This window comes from Echinops telfairi, unplaced genomic scaffold, assembly GCF_000313985.2.
Source record: "Echinops telfairi isolate 266 unplaced genomic scaffold, ASM31398v2 ScPeMD7_3533;HRSCAF=4204_1, whole genome shotgun sequence".
In the NCBI taxonomy this organism is placed as follows: domain Eukaryota; kingdom Metazoa; phylum Chordata; class Mammalia; order Afrosoricida; family Tenrecidae; genus Echinops; species Echinops telfairi.
Window position 1 is genome coordinate 30,384,354 of NW_022107432.1, and position 13,342 is coordinate 30,397,695.

Genomic DNA, 13,342 nt, shown 5'->3' on the forward strand with positions numbered 1-13,342 from the left:
CAGAGGGCTGTTTTCAAAGACTACTCCCTCAGCCTAGCTTGCGGTGGACAATTGTTACACACCCTGCAACTGTGAGTGAGGAAAGTCCTGCAACGCAGAAGATGACCCTGGCCAAGTGTCAGGGAAAACCATACCTTTCCACGCTCAAACGCACACACAAAAGCCCCGAGTACAAAGCACAGGGAAGAGGGAAAGACACCGGCCAGTCTTAGTTCCACAGGGCAGAGGGCTCGGCTCCTCTGCTAGAACCAATGAAACCCCGGGCTTTCAGAGGCTAGAACAATGAGTCCATTGTGAGGGAATCCAAAGGACAGCCTGGATTCACTGAAGCCTCAAAATCAGAAAAACAAGATGAAATCCACAAGGGAACTTCAAAAAGCTCCTGGAAAGATTCCATTTCCCCCAAAACTTCCTGAAGCCCTCCTGCATGTCACTGTGCAAGTAAGGTCCTTCTATTAGAAAGATAGCTCAGCAGAGGCGGAAAGCCCGCGACCAAGCACCCCGACCTTCACTGGCTCACTAGTTAACCCGGCTATTCCTCTCCTTGCGGCGTCTCTGAAATACCCCTTCCAGCACCTCGGCCAGGAGGCAGCCATCCAGCCCTGCCAGTGAAGGCAGGCTCTGCCGGGGCCCCTGCTGGCTGGCAGCGGATCAAAGCCATTTTCAGAAACTGTAAAGACGGAAGGTGCCCTGGTGGCATGTGAGTGAAGTGTTGGGCTACTGACCACAAGTTTGGCAGTTTGAACCCGCCAGCCATCCTGTATGACTGAGCAGCACTCCCTGGCCCATGGGGTCCTCACTTGAAGGAATGAGTCGGACCAGGACACGAAGAATGATTTACCCCTTATATGATGACACATTGTTACATTTCCTCTCAATGATACACTCTTACATTTCCTTTCAAAGGTAACACAAAGAGCTTCCTTCATTTTCCATGTCTCCATTTCAGAGAACCATCACACAGGAGAGTGTACTAACTCCACATCCATCTTCACAAGTGCACAATGGTACTTGGATCGAATCAACAGTGAAGAGATACAACCACACCCTCCTTGGCTCCCTCTCTAGGGATGAGCTCCAAGAACTCATTTTACTGTCATCTGTAAGGCACAAGGCTAACTTGGAGTGGACCACATACTCCAGCCTCATAACACACTCATTAATGCTCCTTGACATTAAAGCTCTGATTGACAGAATGAGCTGGCAGAACTTCATTCTTTAACCCGGTAGTCTATGGGCAGGTTCTTTGCAGGATAGAAGGAAAGAAGTAAATGCCATCAACTGGGTCCTAAAACACAAGGCTTCCAACCCGGGTGACACCTGCTGGGACATTGCCTTTCCGCCCCTGGTGTACTGACTGGAGCTACACTTTTAAAATGTATACCAAAGAATCACCTCACGGCTCAGCTGCTGGCCCAGGAGTTGGTGGGTGGAACCCCTCAGCCACTCTGGGAGAAAAGAGGGGGCGATCTGCTTCATACAGATTACCCAAACCACTCCATCCAGGCAATCCCGACTCACAGCAGCCCTACAGAAGAGGAGAACGCCCCTGTGGGTTTCCCAGGCCGGAGGCCTATACGGAAGCAGACTGGTGGGTTCAGACTGCTGACCTTTCAGTCAGCAGCCCGGCACTCACCTGGGGATCTGTAACAATCACCTGGAGAGCATATTACACTGTGGATTCTGAATCAGTACATCTGTGATAGAAAGGTGACTTCTCAACAGGGCAGGTAGTCAGACATGACTGAACTGGCTCTATGCTTTGCCTGAAAAAGTGGATTTAATTCCTCCCTGAGCAAGGAAGCTGTGAGAAGTCAGTCAGGGAAGGAGCTGAGCCCCTCTGGCTCCTGTCCTCAGAGGCCCAGACCGTCCTGCCAGGAGGTGGAGGGTCCACCTTCGCAGCTCTACAGTCAACACTTCAGAATCAACCTTCCCAGCAAACACCCGTGCATTTCTACATACGTGACCTTGCTTTTGAAAAACATACACGTTTGGCCTGGGGATGTTATCGTCCTCTAAGTTTGATGTAATTTTGGAAATCTTTCCAGGGCTTCCTCAAGGGCACTGCAAACACTTCCAAGTGATGACAATCTGACTGATGACTTCTTGGCTTAAAAAAGGGCATTATGATGGTTGCAGCTTAGCTTCAATTAGTCAACGTCTTCTGAAGCAACACTGAAGAGAAAACCGATTTTCTACAGTTATGCTGGGCCCGAAAGGTATCAGAACAGTTACAAAAAAAACCTCTGCATTCAAGCAACAGAATTAGAGATATATTAAAATAAATTACAAAACTTTTCGGAAGTTAAATTTGTGTAGAGTGAAAGAAAAAGTTCTACAACCCACTTGCAATATTAATTTACTTACAGTGGGCCTAGACCACCAAAACAGCACTGAAGCAGCCCTCCTCTTCCGGAGCCCTGGTGCTGCAGTGGTGAAGTGCTCTGCGCTAACCCAAAGGGCAGTGGTTTGAACTCAGCAGCTGCTTCGAGAGAGAAAGCTGTGGCCGCCTGCTTCCATAAGGGCTTGGAAACCTTAGGAGGCACTTCTGCTCTGTCCCATACAGATGACCTGAGCCACAGTCAACTCGAGGACAACTGGTCAGGTTGAGTTTATTCTTTCTCTGAGAAGGATCCGGCAATCTATTTCTGAAAATCGGCCAATGAAAACCTTGCGGATCACAATGAATCTTGAGGATGGTTCATGATCGGATAGCAGCATTTCGTGCTGCTGTATTTGGGTCACCCTGAGTTGAGGGCTGACTAGTCGTAAAAAACCCAAATGGTGTCAGGCTAGGAACTCTTATGATGGACTGACACACTGTTCCTATCAACCTGTTTCGGACGGTCAACTGACTGGCAACAGCCATACACTTCTGAGCACTAAATTAAGTGACCTATGCTATGAGCAGGAGCCCTGGTGGCATGGGCAGTTAAGTGCTGGACTGCTACCCACAAGGTCGGTAGTTCAGACCCACCAGCAGCTCTGGTTCTGCAGGAGAAGGATGAGGCTGTCTGCTCCTGCAAAGATTCCCAGCCTTGGAAACTCTCCATAACCTGCTATGAGTTGGAATCGACACAATGCTGTGGGCTTTGGCACCACACGGCGAGAAAAGAACCAGAAGAGCAATGAACAGCGGCGCACACACGTCACCCAGTAGGCTGAGGGCTCTAGAAGATGCAGCTAAAAGCAAGCTGGACTCAGATGCTTTCAGTAAGTCTACTGATATGTATAAACTATCGAGTAAGGAAAGAAGTCACAGGAGAAAAAAGTAGAACAAGATAGGGACCAATCCTTCTGTGGTAGTTACATAATTTCATGTCAATATGATATATATGTATGGGGTGGAGTCTAGCCTGCCAATCACGTTACAGCCTGGTGGTACCTATTTGTGTACGTGGCCTTCTCATAAGGAGGGCTCTGGGAACCTCCCTCCCCTCTTTCCCTCCACCTTCCTAATGGCGAGCCACTCAGAGACCTGCTAGAACCACTGCCATTGGACCCACAGGACTTTGCACTCCCCGGCCTGTGATCTTCCTGCACTCTGCATCATTGCACGTGGCTGGGAGAGTCTGAAAGGGACTTACGGACTAGTATCGGACTTATGGACTTGAGTTGGACCAGACTGGGGTGTTTTCCTGATATATAAAGCTTCTTTTTTTTTTTTTTAAGCTTCTTGATGTAAAGCTCTTTCTTACACATAGCTGAGCATCCCTGGATTTGTTTCTCTAGTCAGCCCAGCCAAATACACTTTCCTATGGGCAATGGTCTCACTGCCACTGTTTCAGCATCAGCAGGTTGGAACTTTGGCTCTACAAGATGTGTTATCTGGCCAATTTCTTAATCTCTACAGATGATAAAAGCTGTACCTCAGAATGTAGTAATTTAATGAAAAGACGTTGGGATAATGCCTATTAAAAAACATACTCCAAACTCAGTGCCATTGAGTCAATGCCGACTCACGTAGGCCAGAGTAGAACAGCCCCTGTGAATTTCTGTGCCCGTGACTCTTCATGGGGGCAGAGAGCCTCGTCTTTCTCTTTCAGAGTAGCTGGTGGTTTCTAACTGCTGACCTTGCAGTTAGCTGCCTAATGCACTACGCCACCAGGCCTCCCATAAGATGTCAAGATATAGTATTTCCTGTCCTATCGTGTACCCTAAAGAGAGCTGGACCCTGTCGGTGGTAGATGCCCCTTGTACCTGGAAAGGGCCTGTCTTCCTCATCTGTAAGTGGAGAAGTGTCCTGATTTTCTAGCAGGTACTTCTTGGTAATGGGCAAGGACATCAGCCGGATGTGGCGGATGAGTGAGCACCAGGTGTGGGCTCCTGAAAGCACTGGTTCAGGTGGTAATATGCTGAAAGGCTGAATCACAAAGTAGGTAGTAAGCAAGATTAATCCCAGGGTCACAAGGACCTACAAGGAAAAATAAGAAAAGGATTAACAGCTGTCCCAGCCAACAAACAACAGAAACAGCCTCTGTGTGACTTCCAATGTGCCTTAAGCATGAATCCATGTCCATAAACAAGACATCCACATTCACGTCTGAAAGCCACAATGTTTGAGGACTACGGGGCTATTACCACACATACGGCTGGGAGACATGCCCTCACCCCACCATCAGAAAACACACACACAAACACGTTTTCAATACTAGTACACAGCATTCGCCTAGGACATTCAGCCAGTCAAATTCCCTGGTCACATGTGATACCAAGAGTGAAGGTGGGATCAGAGACATTTGGGGAGAATGCCAAAGGGTTTGTGCTCCCACGCAGGGTGCGTTTTTACCTTATACACCACTATAAGGAGAGGATATTGGGGTTCTCCCCTCTGAGGCTCATTCTTTTCCAGCAGCTGTCTGATAAATTTTTCAATTGCCTTCTCTGACATGCCACACTGATGGCCTGTCTGTCTCACCAAATCGACAGTCTCTGAGAGTTTGTCGTAAATGCTGACCTCGTTGGCAGCAAGATCCATGTCTTCTAGTACCAGATCCCTGAAAGGAGAGAAATGCAGAGAGAGGGTGTCTTTAACTTACTTCCCCTTCAAGTGGGATAGGACCTCTTGCTGTGGAGGGTCCCTTTTTAATGTCTTCTCAGTCCACCGCAGGCCAATGCCTTTGTAAGCCACAATAAAGCCAGTGATGCCATGCCAATTTATTGTGCACGTTTTCCAGCTTTATTTATTTTTAAATAGGTGCTATTGGGGGCTCCTTGCAGCTCTTAGCACAATCCATACATCCATCCATTGTGTCATGTGTAGGGCAGAAGCGGGAGTTAGCAGGGCAGGCGAGTGAAGAGATACCCAGAATTGCTGAAAACACTTCAAGGACCTGCGAGAGGCCAGGCCTCCCCCTCCCTCCCCTTCAGTGACCTTCCAGGCCCAGATGCAGAAGGCTAACCGTTACAGATCACTTTGAACACCATTGCTTAGTCCCGGATCTGCAGACAACAAAGTTGCAGTGGAAAATTCCCCAGCTACTCCCTCCCCGCAGACCCGGGCTATCAAACTCCTCACCTCTCTCCCAGACAGCAGGACTTCTCAGGCCCCCAGCTGGAGACCCTTTCTCTGTAATCCCCTCCCTCCAAGGCAGCACTTCCCTGGCCCCAAGAGCCCCACCAGGGAGCTCTGAACCAACTTCTAAAACTGTTTCCTGCCTTCACCTTCATCTCTTTCCCTCACCAAATCTACCTTACATCAAGCACACGTGCACATATGTTGCCATCATCATTTTCAAAGTGTTTTCTACTTGAGCCCTTGATATCAACTCGTTTTCCCTCCTTCCCCCACCATCTCTCCCTTCTGAACCCTTAATAAAATATAAATTATCATTTTCATATCTTACATCATCTGCTGTCTCCCTTCACTCACATTTTTGTTATTCATCCCCCTGGGAGGGGGTTATGTCGATCCTTATGATGGATTCCCTTTCTCCCCCCACCTTCCCCTTACCCTCCTGGTATCTCTACTCTCATTATTGGTCCTGAAGGGTTTATCTGTCCTGGATTCCCCGTGTTGTGGGCTCTTATCTGTAGCAGTGTGCACGTTCTGGTCGAATTCGATTTGTAAGGTAAAATTGAGGGCATGATAGTGGGAGTGGGGGGGGGGGAGCATTAAAGAACTAGAGGAAAAGTGTATGTTTTATCGGTGCTATACCTGACTGGCTCCTCTCTTCCTTGTGACCGTTCTGTAAGGGGATATCCAATTGCCTACAGATGGGCTTTAGGTCTCTACTCCGTGCCCACCCCACCACCTAATCCACTGGTATGATTTTGTTCTGGGTCTTAGATGCCTGGTACCTGATCCCATCGACACCTCATGATCACACAGGCTGGTGTGCTTCTTCCATGTGGGCCTTGTTGCATCTCAGCTAGATGGCCGCTTGTTCATCTTCAAGCCTTTAAGACCCCAGACATTATATCTTTTGATAGCAGGGCACCATCAGCTTTCTTCACCACATTGGCTTATGTACCCATTTTGTCTTCAGCAATTGTGTCAGGAAGGTGAGCATCACAGAATGCCAGATTATTAGAACAAAGTGTTCTTGCATTGAGAAAGTAGTTGAATAGAGGCTCAATGTCCATCTGCTACCTTAAAACCTAACATATAAATATAAGTACATAGATCTACAGTATTTCCCTATCGTTAAATATAAATATATTTACATATGTACATGCCTGTATTTAGACCTCTATAAATGCCCTTTGCCTCCTAATTCTTTCCTCTATTTCCTTTTACTTTCCTCTTGTCCCACCATCATGTTTGGCCTTTATTTGGGTTTCAGTAATTCCTCCATTACATTGCCCTTGATTAAGTCCCATTAGGCATCCTACGCCCCTCTCTCCATCCATTTTAGTTCACTTGTTGTTCCCTTGTCCCAGGGTTGGTTGACGCCCCCCACACACACACTCCTCCTCCGCCTTCCTTTCTCCCACCTCCCCTTCTCCTGTCCCCCGGGACCATCAGTCACGTTTTCTTCTCCGAATTGTTTATCCCACCTATCTTATCTAGATAGACATGCAGACATTAATAAGTGCAAAAACTAGGCAAAGCCAAACATCAAAAGAAGACAACAACAAAAAAATAAAATAACAAAAAGAAAGCCAATGACAAAAAAGGAAAAGTCTATATTTCCAGGTCTGTTTTTTGACCTTTAGGAGCGTTTTCTAGTCAAGTCTGATGGGGTGCCACACTGTTCCCAAAGTCTATGTTTGGTATTCCCCAGGGACTTCATTGCTTTGTTCCCCTTGCTGCTCTGCTGCACGCCCCAGGGTGATGGGGTCAGAGTGGGCACAATTCCCGCACGTAGTCTCCAGTCCAGCTTTATCGAGTGGTGGGCGGCTCCGTGGTGAAGCGCTTGGCTGCTGACTGAAGTTAGTGATCTGAAGCCACCAGCAGCCCTGCTGGAGGAACAGGAAGCCTAGTGACTGGCTTCCGTGAAGATTTCAGGTGAGGAAGCCCTAGGGCAGTTCTACTGTTATGGGGGTCACCATTCATCGGAATTGGCAACAGCACACAACTGTTTTACCGACCAGCACTGGTTAAAGTTCAACTTTTTATTGTGAATCTGGTGAGATTTACAGAGCAGATCACCAGTTTAAATTTAACATTGACATTCTGTTTCAACTCATGCACTGCTAGCCCTTCAATGCACCATCACTGATCCCACATCTGTTTCCATTCCTCCTCCTTTCCTGACCCTCTGAATTGTGACCTTGGGGGAATGCTGCCCCTTCCATCTCAAATGGCTGATTATGGCAACATGGGGGTGAGTTCAGTTTCAGACATGAAGGGAGTAGTAGTTACATAATCTGGTGTCAACTGGGGACTTAAGAGAATTATGAGTGAAGGAGTGGAGTCTACTCTGTTAATCAGGTCATAGCCAATGAGGCTTCTGTGTGGGCATGGCCTTCCCCTAAGGATTCTGGGAAATCTGGTATTTTTCCTCCTTGGAAGTGGGAGACACACTTCTCTCTCTGCTCACTTCCTTCGAGACATCCCTGAGAAGCCACATGGACCTACCCTGATGCAGCCCTGGGATTTGGAGAAGCCCATCTGGAGACCCCTGCCAGCAATGAGATGCTTACAGTGCCACTGAATCCAAAGACTTTCTACCCACTGGCCCGTGATCATCCTGCATTCAGCATCATTGCATGTGTTTCGTGAGTCTGAAGAGGACTTTACAGATTGGTATCAGATATATGGGCTAATATCAGACTTATGGGTTTGGACTGGACGGGGTTGGGATGCTTCCTTAATGTACAATTATCCTTTATATTAAACTCTCTTATACACATGAGTTTCTATGAATTTGTTTCTCTAGTCTACCCGGACGAACATAAAGGGTGACTATGATGGGCCACACATAGCCTTGGGGGTCCTACCAGTCTCTAGCCAAGCAATATGCCTAGTTTCTTTTATGATTTTGAGTTCCATTCCATTTTTCTCCCAAAATCCAAGACTTTCTAATGTGATTATTTTCAGAGCTGTTGTTAATGGCAGCTGGGCACCATCTAGTTCTTTTGGTCTCAGGGTTGTGGCCAGGGCTGATTGATGTTTGTGTAATCCATTAGTCCACTGGGCTGATTCCATGTCTCTTGATTTTCATCGCTCTTCTTTCCCGGGGCCAGTTAGAGACCCATAGTTGTACCTTAGATGGATGCTCATGAGCTTTTAAGAACCCAATTACTATCCACGGAAATAGTTATGAAGAAGGGTTGTCTTTGTGACCTATGTTATCCCAAGTGACCTTGGTGTCCCAAGACTATGGTCCTGAGCCCTCAGACCCAGTGACTCATTCCCTGGGGTGGGTGGGAGGGGGGTGGTATACAAACATTTTGAGATGCGGCAAAAGGAGACTGCTGCTGATCAAGTCTTTCTTTCCAACTGCACCGGGTCCACCTTTTAGCAACACAAGCGGAGGAAATGATCATGGAAGGCAAGTTCTAACGTGAGGAGCTTTGTTCCCGGTGAGCAAAGATTACAGTCAACACGGAACCAGGGCACAGGGCTCTTCTGGCTGTCCAGGCTGTAACCCCACTCCTCTAATGCAGGCTGAGACCATCAAGAGCCCTTGATGTGCACTCTACTGCATGCATTTAGGAGACCCGAGACTGCTCACGAATTTCGCGTGACCTCAGGTTGTGTTCTCATAGTTATTTTAAAGCTAGCTAGTTTCCCACTGGCCATGGGGGTATAAAATGGACACTCAAGTGGCACAGCACAGTATCATTTATAAAATGAAATTAAATCGCTAATTTGAAAACAGTGCTTGGGTTACATCAGGAATAATAATCATTCACTTCACTGGCAGGAGAAAGGGCAGTGCTTTGAGCTTACTGTCACCTCTTCCGCTGGACTTGTTTTGTTTGTTCTAATGCATGTGGTCTTGTTTTACCCTTAAAGTGCATTTAACCCCAAAAAGCATGGAGGCATTTCACCCTTCAGGAAGGAGCTGCTGCCACCTATGGGGGTGGACCCAGAGAGAGGAGCCGGTGTGAGGTTCCAGCAGAAGAACTAAAACTCTGTTCCTTCTGCTCCAACTTAGAGTGGCCTTACAGCGCAGGGTACGTTGCTCTCCAATTCCTGAGGTTGCACATCTTTACGGAGGCAGGACATCTCACCGTTCCCGTGGGGCAGCTGGTGGTCAAACCACCAACCTCTTGATCAACACTCCAAAGCTTTATCCACTGTGCCACTACGGCCCCTTCAGGAGAGAAAAGGCCTGACTTTTCACAAGCCAGCACACCCAGTGGCAAAGCTGCCTCCCTTTCCAGCAGCACTGTGGCCCCTTCGGCCTGGTTCACTGGCCCCGTCTAGTTCACTGGTTCTTCACCTTGCCTGCACCTCCAATCACCCACTCACCTGAGCCACTCACCTGAGCCAAAATCTCACTGCCAACCAGTCTATTTCAACGCAGTGACCTATCTGTGCAGGAGTTCCGGGAGTGTAAACCTTTATGGAAGCAGGGAGACTCATCATTATCTCTGGGAGCAGCTGAACCACCAATGTCATGGACAGCAACCCAGCGCTTAACCCACCGCACCAACGGAGCACCTCAGAGAACTTTTCACAAGTGTCCGTACTTAGGCCCCAGCCCAGAGCAATTAAATCAGAATCAGACTTGGTAGATTAGATGGCAGGTAAATAGGATAATGCAAACAGTGAAACATTCAGCTGGTAACCCAGAGAAACCTCCGGGAAAGGCCTTGGCAACCAACTTCTGGGGGAAAAAAAAAAAAAAAAGTTGCTGAAAACCCTACAGAGCAAGCCAGGATCTTGGCTTTGAAAAGGAACTGTAAAAATAAATAAATAAATGATTTTTAAGAAAAAGAGCTATAGCTGCACTGGACAAACAATGACCACAGCTGCATGTGGCTACTGGGGAATGCAGATTAAATGTGCTCCCAATCCCCTTGGGTTTCAGAGTAGAACTAAGCTCCATAGGTTCCCATGGCCTTGACCTTTCTAAAGCAGATCGCTGGGCCTTTCTTCTGAGCCATCGCTGGGTAGATTCCAGTCACCAACCTTGCAGTTGATAGTGAGCACTTGTTTTTTGCCACCCAGGGCTCCTTTAATATAAAACACATGCTGGGTTTCAAAAGAAAGAATGTCTCATTGCTAATTATCACAATGACTTCATGTTGAAATATTAATACTTAGGGCATATTAAGTTTTAAAAAGTTATTTAATTTTTTTTTTTTAAAGAAAAACCCTATGGAGCACAATTCTATGCTGCCACATGGGGTTGCCATGTGTCAGAATCTACACGTTGAGGAAGCGGGGAAGGGAGAGACACCCCATGTACACACTAACAGGGACACATGGTTTCCCCTAGTGTCTGCACCTCTACTCAGTCACTTAGTAATGGCTAGCAAGTTGTCGAGGGGACCTGGTGACATCGTGAGTTCCAAAGTAAGCAGTTAACTGCAAGATAGGCAGTTTGAATCCAGCAGCTGATGAGGCTTGTACAGAGTTACAGTCTCGCAACCCGCAGGGGCAGTTTTACCCTGTCCACAGGGTCACTCTGAGTATGAACCAACTCGATGGCAGTGAGTTTGGTTTTGACCATGATTGCTGAGAAGTCCGTCTGACACCCTGGGATTTGAAGTTGTTGCTGCTACTTGCTATCAAGTCAATTCTGACTCGCGGTGGCCCACATGTGCAGAATAGTACTGCACTTCCAGCATTTTCGCGACGCTGGCCTTTCATAACAGGAGCCCTTGTGGCGTAGTGGTTACACGTTGGGCTGGCAACCTCAAGATCAGCCATTTGAAACCACCAGCTGCCCCATGGGAGAAAGATGAGCTTTCTACTCCCACAGAGTGACAGTCTCAGAAACCCAGAGGAGGTTCAACCCCTTCCCTAGGGTCGTTATGAGTCAGAAAAACTTCATGCCAGTGAGAGAGAGAAAGGGATCGCCACCCTTACTCTCGAGGTGCCTCTGGGTGGGTTTGAACTCCCAGCTTTCCAGTTCTAGTTGGTAGTTCAGCATTTCACCATCGTCTCTCTCACTCTCTCTCTCAACCAGGAGAAAAGGAGCCTGGTTTTTAAAATCCAAACTACCAACATGGTATAGTGGGTTATGAATTGAGCTGCTGACTGTGAGGTTAGCAATTTGAGACGACCAGCTGCTCTGAGGGAGAAAGATGAGGCTTTCTGCTCCTGTTGAAGAGTTACAGTCTCAGAAACCCACAGGGGCAGTTCTACTCTGCCCTATAGGGTTGCTATGAGTCAGAATCAAACTCTATGGCAGTGAGTGAGTGCGTGTTGTTGCCAGTTCAACTGTCTTGGCTAAACCACTTCACCTTTCCTGATCTTAGTGCTATTAAGTGCTTTACTATTAGCTGAGTGGCAGAGAGTTCAAATCCACCCAGTGACACTGCGAAGACAGGCCTGGTGGTCAGCTTCTGAAAGGTCAAAAGTCTTGAAAACCCTGCAGAGCAGGGCGAGTCTGCATACACAGGGTCGCTGGGGGTGGATCACCTTGCCGGCAACTAACAGCCACAGCCAAACCCCAAACCCACTGCCATAGAGTAGATTCTCGCTCCGGGGGTCCCTACCTAGGGTTCCCAGGATTGTCAATCCCTAAGGGAGCAGAAAGACTCATCTCTTTCCCTTGGATCAGTAGTGCATTTGAACTGCTGACCTCGTAGCTAGCAGCGTGGGAGAAAAAGACCGAATTCATTAGAAACTGCAAGATGTGTGCCCAGCTGTATGTCTATACTACAGCTTACCACTCCCATCCTAAATGCCAGGTGCTATGCGCAGGGCTCTAAAACACACTCTCGATGTCTGATAGGATGGCTTTGATAGAACTTATCAGTAAAAGGTACTTGCAGCAGAAAAGAGGTTAAGGGAAAAGGTCAGACTACATGTAAACATCTCTTTCGCCCTGTTGGAAAACAAGTCGATTTCTCAGTTGAAATAAATATACCCTAATCCCCGATATGACCTTTCCCTGAAGGTTCTCAGCTTTCCAGTTGTGTCAGCCAGGTGAGGGTGCGGTGCAGTCCTGAGAGGATGCGCTCCACACCTGCCCCGCCCTTCCCTGGTGACAGCAACATGAATCAATGCCAATGCACAGCTATCCTACAGGACAGGGTAGAATTGTTCTTGGGAGTTTCCGAGACTGTAAGTTAATGGGAGTAGGAAGCCCATCTTTCTCCTTCGGAGCAGCTGGTAGTTTCAAATCACTCACCATGCTGTTAGCAGCCTAACTCATAACCACTATACCACCAAAGTTCACTAATTTCTAAAAAGGGCAGGGTGGATGTGGTCCTTGGATTATAACAAATACCACTAAGGGGGGGAAAGTCATCATGCTTAAATAAAAAAAGTTGTTGATGACATATTGGAACAAGTAATATGATTTAAAAGAACACTGATTTAAGGCCATAGGGCTGAAATGCTGCCATCCAGGAATCCGTGTGCATCACCTCCGAGTACAGAAAGAAAGAAAGGGATCACGTGGACACATCCTCAAGGCTGCGCTTTTCCGTCTGAAAACCGTCAAACCTCCAGAGAAACCAAGAGTCCAGTGATCATCTGTGTCCTTTTACCTAAAGTCATAAATTGTTAGCTGGGAGCCATATTTGCTCTTTCTCTGTGTGTGAATCACATTTTTAAAAACCTAGAACCATTTGAAAATTAGCTGTAATACATCATGCAATATTTCTAAATATTTCAGCATGCACCTCCTAAGAATAGGAACATTTTTCTGTATAACTATAGGCATTCCTCTCATGCCTATAAATGTTAGCCATTTTCTAATATCACTTAATAACCAGCACATAGTCAAAATTCTCCAACTCTTCAAAAGGCCACCATGGCCTTTAAAAT

General features: G+C 47.2%; 1 protein-coding gene across 2 annotated transcripts in view; it reads right to left on the reverse strand.

Annotated features, from left to right (window-relative positions):
- CUNH6orf89 (chromosome unknown C6orf89 homolog) overlaps positions 1–13,342 on the reverse strand; it is a 28,111-nt gene that overhangs the window by 11,653 nt on the left and 3,116 nt on the right. The window contains exons 2-3 of one of the 2 annotated variants that reach the window (XM_045294803.1): positions 4,790–4,997; positions 4,201–4,363 (exon numbers count right to left, since the gene is read on the reverse strand). In XM_045294803.1, coding sequence (XP_045150738.1) covers positions 4,201–4,363; positions 4,790–4,997 — 371 coding nt within the window. Of the gene's footprint in view, positions 1–4,200; positions 4,415–4,789; positions 4,998–13,342 lie in introns of both variants that reach the window. The other variant, XM_004710825.3, reaches the window with a different exon arrangement.